Source organism: Hordeum vulgare, chromosome 3H (genome assembly GCF_904849725.1).
Source record: "Hordeum vulgare subsp. vulgare chromosome 3H, MorexV3_pseudomolecules_assembly, whole genome shotgun sequence".
NCBI lineage: Eukaryota > Viridiplantae > Streptophyta > Magnoliopsida > Poales > Poaceae > Hordeum > Hordeum vulgare.
The window spans coordinates 54991597-55010900 of NC_058520.1; the positions used below are offsets into that span (position 1 = coordinate 54991597).

The 19304-nt window shown below is 43.8% G+C and overlaps 1 protein-coding gene across 1 annotated transcript; it reads left to right on the forward strand.

Moving 5' to 3' along the window:
* The first annotated feature begins 6049 nt into the window (after positions 1 to 6049).
* On the forward strand, positions 6050 to 7138 carry LOC123439506. Its single transcript, XM_045116220.1, has one exon. It carries the CDS (start codon positions 6463 to 6465, stop codon positions 7069 to 7071), a length of 609 nt encoding a protein of 202 aa, XP_044972155.1. The 5' UTR covers positions 6050 to 6462; the 3' UTR covers positions 7072 to 7138.
* Positions 7139 to 19304: the final 12166 nt, after the last annotated feature.

The window sequence follows — 19304 nt, forward strand, 5'->3', positions numbered from 1 at the left end:
ACCGATCATCTTTGAAATGTTCTCCTCCAAAACCCTGTGGGAAAAATTGAGAAGAAAAACATACAATATGCCATGAAAAACTCCTTCTAAAACCTAGTGGGAAAATAAGGAGAAAATGACATATATCGTCCATGCTTGCATTGATATTGCCTCATTAAAAACCTTTCGTGAGAAACTATGAGTAAAACTCACAAAGGAAAAGAGTGCAATACAAAAGATCTCATGATCTTAACAGGTTATATCCTATAAGATTTCTCCCCCTGAATTTTGCAAGTCTCAAAGCCGTCTCATACCAATTCCATTTACGTACTTATGGAACAAAGAACTTGGTAAAGACTTAGTAAATAGATCAGCGAGATTATCGCATGACTTCGTTTGCAAAATACTTATCTCCCCTTTCTCTTGCAGATCATGGGGATAAAATAATTTAGGAGAAATATGCTTTGTAATATTGCTCTTAATATAACCCGTTTGCATTTGTGCAATGCAAGCAGCATTATCTTCGTAGATAATAGTGGGTGATTTTACCGAACCAATCCCACTTGAACTTTGGACAAAGTTCATCATTCTGCGAAGCCATACACATTCACGTGATATTTCGAATAAAGCAATTATCTCAGAACGATCGGTGGACGTTGCCATTAAGGTTTGCTTTGTTGACTTCCAAGAGAAGGTCGTACCTCCATGTAAGAAGACAAAACCAGTCTGCGATCTGGCATCATGGGGATCTGACAAGTATCCAGCATCGCAATACCCCACCATGGTTCTCTCTTGATTTTTCTGATAGAATAAACCAAGATCTTTGGTGCCTTGAAGATATCTGAAAATATTCTTCACACCAACCCAATGCCTTTTTGTTGGTGATGCACTGTATCTAGCCAGTAAATTAACTGCAAATGCTATATCAGGTCTAGTGCAGTTTGCTAGATACATTAGTGCACCAATGGCACTAAGATATGGAAACTCTGGTCCCAATATCTCTTCATCATCACCTCTTAGGCCTAAATGGGTCCTTGTCTCTGTCAAGCGACCTGACGACCATAGGTGTTTTTGATGGGTATGCTTTATCCATATTGAACTTTTCTAGTATCTTTTGGATGTAAGCAGACTAATGAAGAAGTATTCCTGAAGAAAAATGTTCAAGTTGCAAACCAAGACAAAATTTGGTTTTACCCAAATCTTTCATCTCAAATTCCGTCTTGAGATGATTACTTGCCTCATGTATTTCACGTGTAGTTCCAATGATGTTCAAGTCATCAACATACACGGAAATTATACAAAATCCATCAGTGGATTTCTTGATGAACACACATGGGCAATCATTGTTGTTTGAGTAACCCTTCTCCAGAAGGAACTCACTTAGTCGGTTATACCACATTCTACCTGTCTGTTTCAAGCCGTATAACGACTTCAGAGCTTTACGCAATACATGTTGCGGCTAGCTTTTGGATCCGGAATCTTCAGTCCCTCGGGAACTTTCATATAGATATATGTCTTAAGTGACCCATATAAATATGCAGTCACAACATCCATCAATTGGATATACAAATTCATTTGCACTGCCAGTGATATCAAGTATCGGTACGTGATTCCACTCATCACAAGAGAATATGTTTCATCATAATCGATGTCGGGTCTCTGTGTAAACCCTTGTGCTACAAGCCTCGCTTTATATCTCACCACCTCATTGTTTTCGTTCCTTTTACGAACAAAAACCCATTTTGCCCCCACGGGGAAAGCATTAGGAGGAGTAGGTATTACTGCAGTAAATACCCCTCTCTTGGAAAGCGAGCGCAATTCGTCCTCTATTGCAACCTTTCAATTGGACCAGTCTGAGCGTTTCATACACCCTGCCATGGACTTAGGTTCACGATCCAATGCCAGGTCATCTGCAATATTTGTGGCGAAAAATATGTCGATAGTTGTAGTCTTTCTGTTGAATGATTCTCCTGATTCAACATAGTTGATGGAAATATCATCAATACCTTCTGACTCATTGTGATTTCCCACAACAATCGAGTCAAGGTGTACCGATGTCCCAGCACCAATATTTGTGTGCACAGTTGTGCTGGGTTCTGGATGCATAACATCCTTTAGGTGTCTTTCAACACTAGGTTGAATATCAACTTGTGGTTGAACTACATTTACAATTGAAGGGATCCTCACTTCCTGCGGACGCTTCTGAGAAGCCCTGTCCTTTTTATCCAGTTTTCTCCCCCTCTTGGGCGGTTGAGTGGTCTTATGAGATATCTCAACTCTCTCTGGAACATTCATAGCGGGAACATGGGATTTAGTGACACCTTCATAATCAGTAAATGCATCTGGCAGATTATTTGCAATATTTTGCAAATTAATAATCTTCTGAACTTCTAGTGCAGATTCATTTGTACGTGGATCTAAGGACTGAATGCGTTTAACATTCCAATCTATTTCCCGGCATTTTTTGTGGTTCTTTTCTCCCCCTAATGCCGAAAAATTGTCCTCATCGAAGATACAATCAGTGTACCGGGCTGTAAATAGGTCCCCTGTTAGAGGCTCCACGTACTTTATAGTCGACGGAGAATTGTACCCCACATAGATCCCCATTTTTCTATGTGGACCCATCGATGTACGCTGAGGTGATGATATCGGTACGTACACAGCGCAACCGAATCTTCGAAGATGGGAAATATTTGGTTGATTTCCACGTACTAACTGCAGCGGGGAGGCTGTATGATATGCAGTTGGTCGAATTTGTATCAACTCTGCGGCATGCAATACCGCATGTCCCTAACAAGAAGTTGGAAGATTACAATTCTGTAGGAGTGGTCTTGCTATCAACTTGATCCTCTTGATGAGTGATTCCGCAAGACCATTTTGTGTGTGTACATATGGTACAGAATGCTCCAGAGTTATGCCCAAGGCTAGGCAGTAATCATTGAATGCTCGTGAACTAAATTCAGCAGCATTATCCATTCTGATGGATTTTATCCTGTGTTCAGGATGATTTGCCCTCAGTTTAATGATTTGAGCAATCAGCTTTGCAAAAGCATGGTTCCTTGTTGATAATAAACACACATTGGACCATCTTGTTGGTGCATCAATGAGCACCATAAAATATGTAAATGGTCCCGATAACGGTTGAATTGGACCACATATATCTCCTTGAATGCGTTCAAGAAAATTAAGTGGTTTATTCTTGATCTTCAGATATGAAGGTCTTGTGATTAATTTCCCAGTTGCACATGCAGTGCATACGAAATCCGAGGATTTGGGGAAATTAGCAACCGTTATGTTGTGTCCAGTTGAACCATCAATAATTTTTCTCATCACCCCCACACCAGGATGACCCAGGCGATCATGCCATATCTTGAACTTGTCAAGATTCTGAAAAATTATTTTGTATGCAAAATGTTGCTCTGGCTTGATGTATGTGTAATACAGTCCAGAAGATAGAGCAGGCAATCTCTCAGGGGTTTCCTTATCGGATCCCTTCTGCTGAGTTATGAGCAGGCTTTCAACCGCATTGTCTTCATGAGTTTCAATGTGGTAGCCATTCATGTGGATATCCTTAAAACTCAACAGGGTACGAGTTGAATCCGGATACAATAAAGCCTCCTGGATTTCAAGTTTGTACCATTCGAGAGGGTAAATGTTGCTTGACCAGAACCAACAATTACCGTGTCATGACCACCAATTGTCATAACACTTCCCTTACTCTTTTTGAGACTTTGGAAGTATTTAACCTCCCGTAGAATTGTGTTAGAGGCACCAGTGTCCACTAAACAAATTTCCTCCTCCATTGGATTGTTTCTCGAAGTTTTCTATAGAGTAAAAGAATAAAATTCATTATTTATCCAATCTCATATAGAATTAACACATATATTACATACTATGTATGTCTGCTTACAAATTATAATACATTATGTTTAAGGACATAACTATTACAATACCATATGTCTGAGGACATAATTATTTTACAACACACAATATAACTAAGGACATCATCACAACACTTATGACATTATTGGAAGATCAAAGCATATCTCCATATATGTCATTAGTAGAAGTGAAATCCACCAACATGTCATCAACATTAAGTGGTGGTCCTTCTTTTTGCTGAGCCTGATCTTGGTTCTCCATGTTGTGATGAACATCGTTCTGGTGAACGTCTTGAGAACTTTCAATCATTGGACCAGTGAAGTGAGCTTCGTACTGGTTCCCTTGAGCCTTCTTTCCCTTGCCAATTGATTGCTGATACAACGTCACCAAATGCTTTGAAGTAGTACATTTCCTTGCATGATGAGTACTACAACCACATTTGTAGCAAGCTTGAGAGCTGCTACCCTTATCATTTTTCTTAAAATGATTCTTACTCTTTTGTACTCCATTGCTATTCTGATTCTCATTGCGTCTCCACTTCCTTTAAACTTCCTATGGTTCCTTTTGGTACCACGGGACTTCTGAGTATTCTGAGAATTAAAATGTGCTTCAGGCAGCGGTAGTGTTCCCGTTGGACGGGACATATTATTCTTATCGAGAATTTCACTGTGTTTTTCTCCCTGAAGGAGTGCATATATCAACTCAGAATGCTTCTTGTATTTCTGTTGACGATGTTGTTCATCAAGAATCCTCATATTAGGATGGAAAGTAGAGAGTTTCTTTTCAATGAGATCCGCATCCGAAACTGCACTATTGCAGAATCTCAACTTAGAGTTGATTTGATGCACAACATAATTGTACGCTGCAACAGACTTAAAATCCTCGAAACGTATAAGTGCCCATTCTCTTTGCGCTTCAGGCAACATCACCGACCTTTGTTGATCATAACGCTCCTTTAAGGAGTTCCACAATGATAGAGGATTTTCCTCCATCATATACTCTTTTTTCAGAGCAGGATCAAGGTGGTGTCGAATGAAGTGCAAAGAAGCATGCTTTGCCGTATCTGCGATAGCAGGAGTACCTTGAGTAGGTGTGGTTATAGTGCTGATCAGATTCCTGGCCGCCAAGTTAATCTTGACATCCATGGCCCAGGTCAGATAATTTCTGCCATCAATGACAAGCTCAACAAATTCCTTCTTGGATATGTCAGTCATATCCTGCATGAAAAATATCATGCGCATTAATTTACACTCATGTAAATTAATTGTGTGTAAAATAAAATGCTTGATTAAATATAAAGGTCTAGGAAAAGCCTAAACGACCCAAAATATGACTGTCTACAAAAGATAATCACCATGAGATGGCGTAGATCTTTGTTTTGTAGAACACACAGAGGTAATCACCATGAAGTGGCGTAGACACTCGTATGGCGATTTTCATGCCATAATATGTGTGATTTCATTTTCGCTTTGAGGTAAGCACTATCAAGTAGTGCACACCTTAATCTCATGGTACTTTGTACAACCTTGTGTTATTTAAAACACTTTGAAGGTAATCACCATGTGGCGTAGACCTCACAGTCGTGAACAAAGCATACATTGCATTAGATGCAATCCATAAAATATGTGCAAAAACTGAAAGTAGTCATATAATTTTCAAGCATAATCAACATGTAGCAATTAAAGATTGCACACATACACATGTTGACATTTCAATAAGCAGATATTACATAATACTATGTTAGAAAATACTAACAAACACATATGTACAAAAACTGAAAGCTAGAAGCTAATCAGAAAAGAAAACGAAAAAGAAAAAATGATAAATCTGCCAAGACATGCAGGCTACTACTCGTAGCAATGACACTTGCTTTTCGTTCCTTTTTTTTCTTTTTTTCGTATAGCATGGGAGGCAACTAGGCACAGCATGCCGCTTGTACGCATGCCACGAGAGGCTGTGCATGCCGCTTGTGGCGTACGCATGCCACGAGAGGCTTTGCATGCCGCATGTACGCACGCCACTAGGGCTCTGCATGCTGCCTTTTGCATAGCTGTACGCACCGGAAAAAATGGGAGGATAAGGGAGCCAGGACATGTCGTTCTCATCCACAAATCCATCCCGATTCAGATCCAGCGCGAGCAGCAAGCTTTCTTCACCAGCACCACCAACCTCCGCCACCGGTGGTGCCTCACCAATGCGGAGAAGAAGGCCCCGACGCGGCATCCTCTTCCTCCTCTGAAGAAGACCCTCCAGGCAGGTGCGTCCCGGGAGCAACTCCATTGGAGTGGCCATTAGCCAGCCCAAGGTTCACCGGGCTCCATCGTCCCGGCCGACGGCCGGCGTGCTGCAGCACGGCGCGTGGCACTATGTGCCAGCGACGGGGCGCCGAGGGGTCGGTGGAGGTGCTCTCCCTGTTGTCGAAGACGTCCCCAAGCGCAGCAACCCGCGTGGGGAGGCGCAGCCCGAGGCTAGCGCTCGACGAAGAGGCGCCAGTGTCCGCGTTCATGGCGCGTGCACCAACCGCCGAGGGCAGGTGCATCCCCAGCCCGAAGCTTGCTGCAGAAGCCCCAACGGCCACTGTCTCGTGCGCCGGAGTCGGTGATGGAAGGCGCGGCGAGTCCGGCTGTGCGGGCTCCGCAGGCAGCGCCGGTGGCGCGGGCTCGACCTCCTACTGGACCTCGTAGTCCAGTGGAGGATATGACGACGGGGTCGGGCATGGCCCCCATCCGTGCACTCGGCATGGATGTGGTGGTGGAGGCCCTGCAAGTTCCGGCTCAACGGCGTCGACGTCCATTGCTCCGACCACAGGTTCGAGTACTTCGTCCGCGTACAGGTTCGGAGCAGCCGGTCCGGCAAGAATCTAGGCCGGGAGCGGTGCCGCCGCCGGCATGGACGGTTCAGGCGAAGCACCAGAAGGCCCGGCACCAAAGTGAGCACCAAGGCCTTGGGCGGCGTGTCCAAGCCTTGGTCCATGGCGACGCCGTCCATAGAGACGGAAACCAGCCCGGCGGCCTCGGAACCGACGAAGATCATGGGTGTTGCGGTTGTGGCGGCGTAGCCCGCCCACACCATGGCGGCGACGGCCGCTCTCAAGACGTCGACCGCCGTCATGAACAAGGCGCGGGAACAAGGACAAAAGACCACGAGGCATCTCTCACCTTTCCCTTTCTTCCTGTCTCAATCCTTTCCCGGCGATTGTCGCCGGCGTAATGTGCCTATGCGTGCTCTCGGCACAGACAAGTGATGATAAAATGTTTAGTAATGATTTGATCGAACTATCTTTCCATTGATGATCCATGAGGATTAAGTACATATGGAACCATTGCCACGAACGGATGCGTCCGCTCGTGGGGGTCGTGGGAAAACCGCCGTCGCGTCGGTTGACTAGCAACCCGCACGAAGCGGTTCTGTACAAGTGAGGATTATTCCTTAATTACTATAATTAGTTTAAATCCTAACAGATACACACCGGCTAATGCCCACAGGAGCTTGTGACATGCACTCCATCGTCTTACGAGCGGCTAATGAGGTATTTTTTTGTGTTTTGACCTTTTGGACAAAGAAAACCCAGATTTGATCTCTGTTTGAAAAAAAATCTAACCTCTTTAGGTGACGTCAACTTCCATGTGTCTGGGTTGCATGGGAGATGCCAGGGACCATGGCGTCTGGTAGGGGCCCGCTCGATCCGTTCCGTCGTTGACCAGCTGACGTGGCAAAGGGGCCAGACGCCAGGGGCCATGGCGTCTGGTCCCCAGACCCAAACGTCAGGCACCCTGGCGTCTGGCTCGGGTAACTTACACAACCCATGGGAGAGTGGGTGGGACCGACCCCACTCACTCTCCCCAATCCAGCCCGAGCTTTCTCCTTCTACTCTCATTTCCCCCTCTCTCTAAACCTCAACCCCCTCTCAAATCCTCTCCAAAAGGTTGTTTTCTTCGGTGGATCTTTCCATCACCTTGTTGCTTGTGGTAATCTCATTTGATTCATCCAATTTGTTTTTGCTTAAATCTTTTTATTTGCATAGATTTTTGAAATCTTGGAGAAACCCTAGTTCATGTCTTTTCTCCTACTTTTGGTGTCTTTTAGGGTTAGCTTGTTTTATAGTTAGGGTTAGCTTGTTTTATAGCTGGTAATATGGATGAGCTTGTTGTAGCTATAAATATTAGCTTCATGAGTAGAATTTTTTTAGTTTAGGGTTAATTAGTGTTTAGGGTAATGTCATTAGTGTATCTTAAATAATTTACACAACCCACAATTGTCATTGATGTGTTTAATTCATTCATGGTGTCTTTAGATGGGGAGACTTGTTAATGTTCATTATATGGACAAGGAGGCATTTTTGACTAAAAATGCTGATGCGGATGAGGAAGCAATTGTTTTCGATACAAGTCCTAGCTATCATGAGTTTGTTGCAAAAGTGAGACATGTCTTATAGTGGATGGACCCCCAATGATGGTGTTAAGTTAATAGAAAGGTATGATGTTGGAGTTGGAGCCAAATCTCGCTTGAAAAGTATGTCTATAACCTCTAGCTAGCATTGGGATGTGTACAAGGAAAAAGTTTCCCTACCAGAAGACAAGTCACTTGAACGGTTTGCCACCAAGGTTGAAGCTCCGCGGTTTGCAATTGACTTGAACCGACCCGTGTCTTCCCCAATGATCGAGAGGAGAAGTGTGCCTTTTGTTGAGGATAGGATTGTGATTGATGCCTCCAATGCTTATAGCCAACCACCAACTAGCCAAGAATACGAGGTTGATTTGTATGGATATAATGCTTGTAGCCAACCACCAACTAGCCAAGCAAATGAAGTTGATGTGATTGCTCATGAGAAAATAATTAAAGAGGATGGTGATGTTGGTGATGATGATGTTGATTTGGATGAAGTAGAGGAAGGGTTTCATGGTATTGATGTTGGTAACTTGGATGCGTACATAGCGCAAAAGGATATGGATCATGAGTTACCTTTTAGGCATCTATATGGGTATGACTCAGATGATGAAGGTCCTCAGGAAGAATTGGACGAGGATGGATTCACGAAGGAGGAAAACCAAATTCACTTCGAGTTGACCGGCTTGGAAAAAAGAACGCGCGTGTTTCGAGATCTCAACCTCGCTCATAAAGTCGTAGTTGATGGTGGCATGAGAAACACGGTGATTGACCCAACACCTTGCCCTGATCCAGGCGAACCAAGGGATGAGGATGAGGACGAGAACGCTTATTTGAAGAAAGGAGTGAAGTTTCTCACTTTGGATGACATGAAGGTTTGGTTGTCTCACTATGGTATTCGGAACCACAAGCCACTTTATGTTGAGCACTCCAACATAAATTTGCGGTTCACCGTGAAGTGTGAGAAAGGAGATGAAGGATGCCCATGGAAGGTTCGTGCAAGAAAGTTAGGAGAAACCGGAGAGTGGGTGTTAAGAAGTTGTGTTCCCACTCATTTTTACAAACCACCAAAGAAACGTGATCGTACGACACACCGTAAACTCACGTCCGAATACTTCGGATACAAAATTATGAAAGACATAGTTGTTGATCCCACTGTCGAAGTGAGGTTTCTCACGAGGACAGCGAAAAAACTATATGTTATGAAGTCAAGTATGGGAAGGCATGGAGGTCCAAGGGAAATGCTATTAGGATGTTGTATGGTGGTTACGAAGAAGCATACAACCAGCTCCCCGGATTGTTGGGAGCAATTGCATATAGGAACCCGGACATGTATCATGTCGTAGATGATAACCACTGATTGTTCCATCGTGCCTTCTGGAGTTATGGACAATGTGTGGAAGCATTTAAGCATTGTCGTCCGGTCTTGTCTGTAGATGACACCTTCTTGACCGGCAAATACAAGGGCACACTAGTTAGCGATGGCCCACTCGTCGAACGACAATGTGTTGCCGGTTGCATTTTCTTTGGTGCCTTCCGAGCACCAAGACAACTGGGAGTGGTTCATGCGTCATGTGAGGCAGAAGGTGATTGTTGATAGGGAGGTATGCATCATATCGGACCGGCACCATGGCATACTCAAGGCAGTGGACATTGTTATTCCAGGCTGTCCAAAGCTTCACCACAGATGGTGCTTGAGGCATTTCGTGGCCAACTTTTACTGGGCATGTAAGAGCAAGGAGTTAAGTAAATACCTTACCCATGTATGCATGGCCTTCACCACCCAAGATTTTGATGCTCGGTACAACAAACTATTTGCAGTGGTGAACGACGGGGGAAAAGAATTCTTAACCAGGAATTTCAGCGAGAAGCACAAGTGGGCACGGGCTCATGATTATGGGGGAAGGCGGTATGGCGACATGACGAGCAACTTGGTTGAATGTTTCAACAACGTGCTCACTTTCAACAACTTGGTTGAACCCTGCTTGTCTATGTGGTGGAGTGTTGGTGTGGGTCCCACCACACTCACTTTCCCCTACCATTCACCCCGAGCTTGCTGCTTCATTTCTGCTCTCCTCCTATCTCCTTCCCCTCAAGACCCCCATCGAATCCTCGCGAGAAGGTGATTCCCTAACATAAATCTTTCCGTAACTTTGTTCCTTGTAGTATTATCCTCCGATTCATCCAATTTTTTTGTTAAATCTTCTTATTATGCAACATTTTACATCTTACATTATTTACATCTTAGAGAAACCCTAGCTTAAACTTTCCACTAAATGCATAGTTAGTGTATATTGAGTAGTCATTCTCTGAAATGCAGGATGAGACCGTTCATTTACGTTGAGGTTTCTGCTGAGGCGGCGGTGAAGCGTGAACGGGAATTTATTGAGGAAAAAATGCCCTACTGGGTGGCAGCCGTTGATGCATTGAATGCGGCGTGTAGAGCCTTTTCAAACTACTGTTTTTGTAAGGACGTTGCGAAAATAATAATCGACAAAAAGGAGAGCGAGATCAAGAAGCTGAATAAGAGGGAAAAAGATTGTCGACGTGATCTTGCAATCAAGTTGCATTGTGTGCAACAAGGGAAGAACATGAGAAGTTTAACATTCACAACCATGGCCAGGTCATTGATTGGTTAGTGAGGCAACCTTTTTCGCCACTGCCGAAGCAGGCTTCTCGTTGGGCATGGGTCAAAGAAAGAAATGATGTCATTTGTTGCAATCATGGACCTAACGACAATGAGCCTATGTAATCTTTGTCATTTGGAACTAGAATGACATGTATCCATCAGCCTGTTATGTAATCTTTATCATTTGAACTATGTAATCTTTATCATTTGAACTATATAATATTTATCATTTGAACTATGTAATCCTTATCATTCATAACAAATACACAAATTAAAGATAACATAACAGGTGCACTTCATTTCATTTCACGGCAAATTCACGAATTCAAGATAACATAAGGTGTTCACTACGTGATAAGTTCACAAATTCAAGATAACATAGGTGTTCACTACACGACAAGTTCACTTCACAACAGGTTCACAAATTAAAGATAACATATCAATGGCACTTCACTTCACTTCCTTCTTCCTCTCTTTGTGGCTTTCCCCTTTCTTGTAGCCACTTCCTCCTCCTCTTCTTTGCTAGACTCCTCTTCTCCCTCTTCCTCTTCCTCTTCTATATCTTCCTCCTCTTCCTCTTCCTCGTCTTCCTCTTCTTCCATATACCGCATCCCCTTAGGAAAAAGCTTACGATTATACTCCGGACTACAAATCCGAGAATTTAATCTCTTCTTTCTCGCCGCACATGGTGTCTTCTTTTTCCTGGACTGTGACGGTTGTGGAGCATCAACATCTACCTCATGCTCATGTGCCATCTCCTCTTCTATTTGTTCCTCTTCTTCTATGTCATCGATGGTTAGATGACGATGGCGAGCTCTAGAGGAGCGGCTAGTACCAGTTGTAAACACGTCCACGGACTGAGCACCGTGGCAAGAAAGCGCAGCTGCCCACTTGTGGAACCTTGCCTTAAACTTCTGAGACAACACAAAACACTATGTTAGACGCAAATAACTAATCCATTAAGACAAACATTTGTAAACATGGTCATACCTCCATTGTGGTCCTAAGAGTTCTCTCAGATAATGCACCTCGTGGGGGTGACTTAGTGCTACATTAGCATCGTTCACACACATAAGGAACTATCTGCCCTTCAATTCATAAACACAACAAACATTCAGAATTGAAAAATACAATGTAATGCTGGTTGGTTCTGATTCATTCACTTACCACCTCGTCATGCATGGGTGCATAGTCAACTTGAATCCCTCCGGTCTCTCGCACAACCATGTTGAAGGCATGATACCCTTCTGCAGCCGATGGATCTTCTGACACCAACTGGGACCACTCTTCCCTATTCCAACCGGGCTTAAGCTTCAACCGGTAATGCTCCCCATACCACACAAGATATTTCTTGTAGGCTGAATCATTGTGGGGTCTATTCTCTGACTCAACTAACGTCTCTCTCTGATTCCACAATGCTATCGAGTGATGGTGTTTGTTCACCCAATCCGATATATCATGATTGCTCCTTCGACTGAACCTACAAACGATGCATGATTTAAACCATTGGCAAACATAGACTTTCACAATGCTATAGTACAAATCTCGTAGACATTTTGGCTCACCAATGCAGATTTGTGATTACACTCTTGTTCTCCTCAGTTGGAATACCCTGTCGTTTCCCAAATTGTCTGGCAACACGGTCTACAAAGTGATACTCGACAACGTAAAAGCATATCATTGGACACCTAGACCTCCAAATATTATTATCACGCGTGCACATCTGGTTGAGGTCGTACTCACGATCTTCCTCATAAGGCCGCCATAAAACCTACAACAATAGGACGAGCTGAGATGTTAGGTACACGTTCTCATATGGTCGTCAAAAAACCTACAATAGAAGGAACTGACATGTTGGTACCTGCTCAGCAGTTAAGGTGTCTAGCTCGTTCACATAGCACTTGTATCGCACATGAGAGCTTCCTGTGTAAACAGACACCTGATCCCAATGATAGGCAACTGTGGGCGATGATATGGATCTTCATCATGAAGCCCTTCATGTGGATTGGGGTTTGGCTTATCGGGGTTCTTTAACATGGGCCGTCCAACCGGCAACCGCTCCCACACCCACACAAAGAGGCTCCACACAAACCCACACAATGAAGATGTCTCTCCTGTCCTCGTTGACGCCTGGTCCAACTGCAATTAAATATAAATGTTAGCAATGTGTGATGCATGACAAATTAAAAATAAATGTATGTAGATAGCTCTCACCCGACGATACAAGTATGCTAGTGCTGCTGAACCCCAGCTAAACTGAATATCCCAGTTCCTAAGGGGCTCCAAATACATCGAGAGGCCCGAGTTACCGGTTGTGTCTGTGAAGACTACTTTGGTTAGTACATACCAAATATAGGCCCGAGCATACTGCTGCACAACAATCTCATCGGCATTCACAGGGCAAGGTGCTCCTGTCACTTCTTTTAACCAGGAATGCTTCACTTTTGAGCCAACATGCTTGCGTGGCAGAGGGGGAGGGGGGTCAACACCAATTAAAACGCCAACCCGCTGTCGCCAGTTAGCTACATTGACATGACCCGTAACAGCATCGCCATTGAGAGGAAGGCCGCTTATCATGACAATGTCCTCTGAGGTGTTGTGGAACGTTGCATGGGAAACAAAAAAAATTCCTACGCACACGAAGACCTATCATGGTGATGTCCTTCTACGAGAGGAGATTAGATCTACGTACCCTTGTAGATCGCTAAGCGGGAATATTTAAGAAACGCGGTTGATGTAGTGGTACAGCTTCGTGATTCAAATCGCCGTCGTCCCACGATCCGTCCCACGATCCGTTCCGATCTAGCGCCGAACGGACGACACCTCCGCGTTCAACACACGTACACCTCGATGATGATCTCGGCCTTCTTGATCCAGCAAGCAAGATGGAGAAGTAGATGAGTTCTCCGGCAGCATGACGGCGCTCCAGTGGTGGTGATGATCTATTCCTGCAAGGCTCCTCCCGAGCTCCGCAGAAATCCGATCTAGAGGAAAAACTATGTGGAATAGGCTTGAGTTGCACGTGGCAAAGTTGTGTCTCAAAAAGCCCTAAACCACCAATATATATAGGAGGAGGGGAAGGGATAGCCTTGGGACACAAGGGCCCCAAGGGTGCGCCGACTGAAGGGGTGGAGGAGGACTCCTCCTCCAATTCGGTTTGGGAAGGAGGAGTCCTTCTCTTCCTTCCCACCTCCCTCTTTACTTTCTTCTTCTTCTTTCTTTTGGTATATTTACTTGTGGCGCCCTAGCCCACTAAGGACTTGGTGCGCCACCCTAAGGCCTTGGACTCACTCCCGGGTGGGTGGGCCCCTCCCGGTAAACACCTGGAACCCATTCGTCACTCCTAGTACACTTTCGGAAATGCCCGAAACTTTCCGATGACCAAAAGAAACCATCCTATATATCAATCTTCGTTTCCAAACCATTCCAGAAACCCTCATGACATACGCGATCTCATCCGGGACTCCGAACAACATTCGGTAACCACACATATAACTCAACTATACTAAAACATCATCGAACCTTAAGTGTGCAGACCCTGCGGGTTCAAGAACTATGCACACATGACCCGAGACACCCCTCGGTCAATATCCAATAGCGGGACCTGGATGCCCATATTGGATCCTACATATTCTCCGAAGATCTTATTGGTTGAACCTCAGTGTCAAGGATTCATATAATCCCGTATGTCATTCCCTTTGTCCTTCGATATGTTACTTGCCCGAGATTCGATCGTTGGTATCCGCATATCTATTTCAATCTCGTTACCGGCAAGTCTTTTTACTCATTACATAATACAAGATCCCGTGACTTACACTTAGTCACATTGCTTGCAAGGCTTGTGTGTGATGTTGTATTACCGAGTGGGCCCTGAGATACCTCTCCGTCACACGGAGTGACAAATCCCAGTCTTGATCCATACTAACTCAACGGACACCTTCGGAGATACCTATAGAGTACCTTTATAGTCACCCACTTAGTTGTGACATTTGATACACACAAGGTATTCCTCCAGTGCGAGTGAGTTATATGATCTCATGGTCATAGGAATAAATACTTGACACACAGAAAACAATGGTAACAAAATGACACGATCAATATGCTACGTTCATAGTTTGGGTCTAGTCCATCACATGATTCTCCTAATGATGTGATCCAGTTATCAAGTGAAAACACTTGCATATAGTCAGAAAACCTTGAATATCATTGATCAACTAGCTAGCCAACTAGAGGCTTGCTAGGTACATTGTTTTGTCTATGTATCCACACATGTATCTATGTATTCATTCAATACAATTATAGCATGGATAATAAACGATTATCTTGTAACAGGAAATATAATAATAACTATTTTATTATTGCCTCTAGGGCATATTTCCAACAGTCTCCCACTTGCACTAGAGTCAATAATCTAGTCCTCACATCGCCATGCGATTTACATTGTAATAAATCTAACACCCATACAGTTTTGGTGTTGATCATGTTTTGCCCGTGGAAGATGTTTAGTCAGAGGGTCTGCTACATTCAGATCCGTGTGCACTTTGCAAATATTTGCGTCCTCTCCTTCGACGTAGTCGCGGATGAGGTTGAAGCGTCGTTTGATGTGCCTGGTCTTCTTGTGAAACCTTGGTTCCTTTGCTAAAGCAATGGCACCAGTGTTGTCACAGAACAGAGTTATTGGATTTAGTGTGCTTGGCACAACTCCAAGATCCGTCATGAACTGCTTCATCCAGACACCCTCCTTTGTTGCCTTCGAGGCAGCCATGTACCCCGCTTCACATGTAGAATCTTCTATGACACTTTGCTTGGATTTGCACCAGCTTATCGCACCCCCATTAAGAATAAATATGTATCCGGTTTGAGACTTAGAGTAATCCGGATGAGTGTCAAAGCTTGCGTCGACGTAACCCTTTACGACGAGCTCTTCGGCACCTCCATAAACGAGAAACATTTCCTTAGTCCTTTTCAGGTACTTCAGAATATTCTTGACCGTCGTCCAGTGATCCACTCGTGGATTACTCTGAAACCTGCCTACCATACTTATGGCCAAACTGTCGTCTGGTCTAGTGCACAACATTGCATACATTATAGAACCTATGGCTGAAGCATAGGGGACGGAAGTCATTTGTTCTCTATCTTCCGCAGTTGTTGGGCACTGAGTCTTACTCAATTTTATACCTTGTAACACTGGCAAGAACCCTTTCTTGGACTGTTCCATTTTGAACTTCTTCAAAACTTTATCAAGGTATGTGCTTTCTGAAAGTCCTATCAGGCGTCTCGATCTATCCCTATAGATCTTAATGCCTAGAATGTAAGCAGCTTCTCCTAGGTCCTTCATAGAGAAAACTTTATTCAAGTAATCATTTACGCTCTCCAAAAACTCCATGTTGTTTCTAATCAGCAATATGTCATCCACATATAATATTAGAAACGCCACAGAGCTCCCACTCACTTTCTTGTAAAAGCAAGATTCTCCAACCACTTGTATAAACCCAAATGCTTTGATCACCTCACCAAAGCACTTATTCCAACTCCGAGATGCTTTGATCACCTCACCAAAGCACTTATTCCACTAGTCCATAAATGGATCGCTGGAGCTTGCATACTTTGTTCGCATTATTTGGATCGACAAAACCTTCGAGTTGCATCATATACAACTCTTCCTTAAGAATACCATTAAGGAACGCCGTTTTGACATCCATCTGCCAGATTCCATAATCAAAAAATGCAGCTATTGCTAACATGATTCGGACGGACTTAAGCATCGCTACCGGTGAGAACGTCTGATTGTAGCCAACTCCTTGAACTTTGAAAAACCCTTCGCCACAAGTCGAGCTTTATAAACGGTCACATTACCGTCCGCGTCCATCTTCTTCTTAAAGATCCATTTGTTCTGAATAGCCTTGCGGCCTTCAGGTAATACTTCCAAAGTCCACACTTTGTTATTATACATAGATCTTATCTCGAACTTCATGGCCTCCAGCCATTTGTTGGAATCCGAGTCCACCATTGCTTCTTCATAATTCGCAGGTTCATTGTTGTCTAACAACATGATTGATAAGACAGGATTACCGTACCACTCACGAGTAGTATGTGATCTTGTCGACCTGCGAGGTCCGATAGGAACTTGATCTGAAGTTTCATGATCATCATCATTAACTTCCTCCTCAATCGGTGTCGCTTCGACATGGGTTTCCCCTTGCCCTACGCCACCATCTAGAGGGACTAGAGGTTCGATAACCTCATCAAGTTCTATCTTCCTCCCACACAATTCTTTCGAGAGAAACTCCTTCTCAAGAAAAGCTCTGTTTTTAGCAACAAACACTATGCCCTCAGATTTGAGATAGAAGGTGTACCCAACTGTCTCCTTTGGGTAACCTATGAAGACACACTTTTCCGCTTTGGGTTCCAGCTTTTCAGGCTGAAGCTTTTTGACATAAGCATCACATCCCCAAACTTTAAGAAACGACAACTTCGGTCTTTTGCCATACCACAGTTCGTATGGTGTCGTCTCAACGGATTTTGATGGTGTCCTATTTAAAGTGAATGCAGGTGTCTCTAATGCATAACCCCAAAACGATAATGGCAAATCGGTAAGAGACATCATAGATCGCACCATTTCTAACAAAGTACGATTACGACGTTCGGACACACCATTGCGATGTGGTGTTCCAGGCGGTGTCAACTGTGAAACAATTCCACATTGTCTTAAGTGAGCACCAAACTCGAAACTCAGATATTCACCCCCATGATCAGAACATAGGAACTTGATCTTCTTGTTACGATGATTTTCAACTTCACTCTGAAATTGCTTGAACTTCTCAAATGTCTCAGACTTGTGCTTCCTCAAGTATATATATCCATACCTACTGAAATCGTTAGTGAAGGTGAGAAAATAATGATATCCGCCGCACGCCTCTACACTCAACGGACCGCACACATCGGTATGTATGATTTCCAACAAGTCACTTGCACGCTCTATTGTTCCGGAGAATGGAGTCTTAGTCATCTTGCCCATGAGGCATGGTTCGCATGTGTCAAGTGATTCATAGTCCAGTGACTCCAAAAGTCCATCAGAATGGAGTTTCTTCATGCACTTTACCCCAATATGACCTAAGCGGCAGTGCCACAAAAACATGGCGCTATCATTGTTAACTCTCCATCTTTTGGTCTCAATCTTATGTATATGTGTATCATCGCTATCAAGATTCAATATGAACAATCCTCTCACATTGGGTGCATGACCATAAAAGATATTACTCATAGAAATAGAACAACCATTATTCTCTGACTTAAATAAGTAACCATCTTGCAATAAACAAGATCCAAATATAATGTTCATGCTTAACGCATGCACTAAATAACAATTATTTAAGTTCATAACTAATGTTGATGGTAACTGAAGTGAAACTATGCCGACGGTGATTGCATCAACCTTGGAACCATTTCCCACGCGCATCGTCACTTCATCCTTAGTCAGCCTTCGTTTATTCCGCAGTTCCTGCTTCGAGTTGCAAATATGAGCAACAGAACCAGTATCGAATACCCAGGCACTACTACGAGAGTTGGTTAAATACACATCAATAACATGTATATCGAATAAACCTGATTTTTTCTTGGCCGCCTTCTTATCAGCCAAATACTTGGGGTAGTTGGGCTTCCAGTGACCCAGTCCCTTGCAATAATAACACTCTGTTTCAGGCTTAGGTCCAGCCTTGGGTTTCTTCATCGGATTGGCAACAAGCTTGCCACTCTTCTTGGAGTTACCCTTCTTGCCTTTGCCATTTCTCTTGAAACCAGTGGTCTTATTGACCATCAACACTTGATGCTCTTTTCGGAGTTTTGACTCTGCGACTTTCAGCATCGCGAATAACTCGTCGGTTGACTTGTTCATCCCTTGCATGTTATAGTTCAACACAAAGCTCTTATAACTAGGTGGCAGTGATTGAAGAATTCTGTCAGTGATAGCTTCTTGCGGGAGTTCAATCCCCAGATCAGCTAGACGGTCTGAGTACCCATACATTATGAGCACATGTTCACTGACAGACGAATTCTCCTCCATCTTGCAAGCATAGAATTTATCAGAGGTATCATACCTCTCGATTTGGGCGTTCTTCTGAAAGATAAACTTCAACTCCTGGAACATCTCATATGCTCCATGACGCTCAAAGCAACGTTGAAGTCTCGGCTCTAAGCCATACAAGACTGCACATTGAACTACTGAGTAGTCCTCCTTACGTGTTAACCAGGCGTTCTTAACATCTTGGTCAGCCGTAGCGGGTGGTTCATCTCCTAGCGCAGCATTAAGGACATAATCCTTCTTCTCAGCTTGCAGGAGTAACTTAAGATTACGAGCCCAGTCTACAAAGTTGCTTCCGTCATCTTTCAACTTAGCTTTCTCTAGGAACGTATTAAAATTCAGATGACT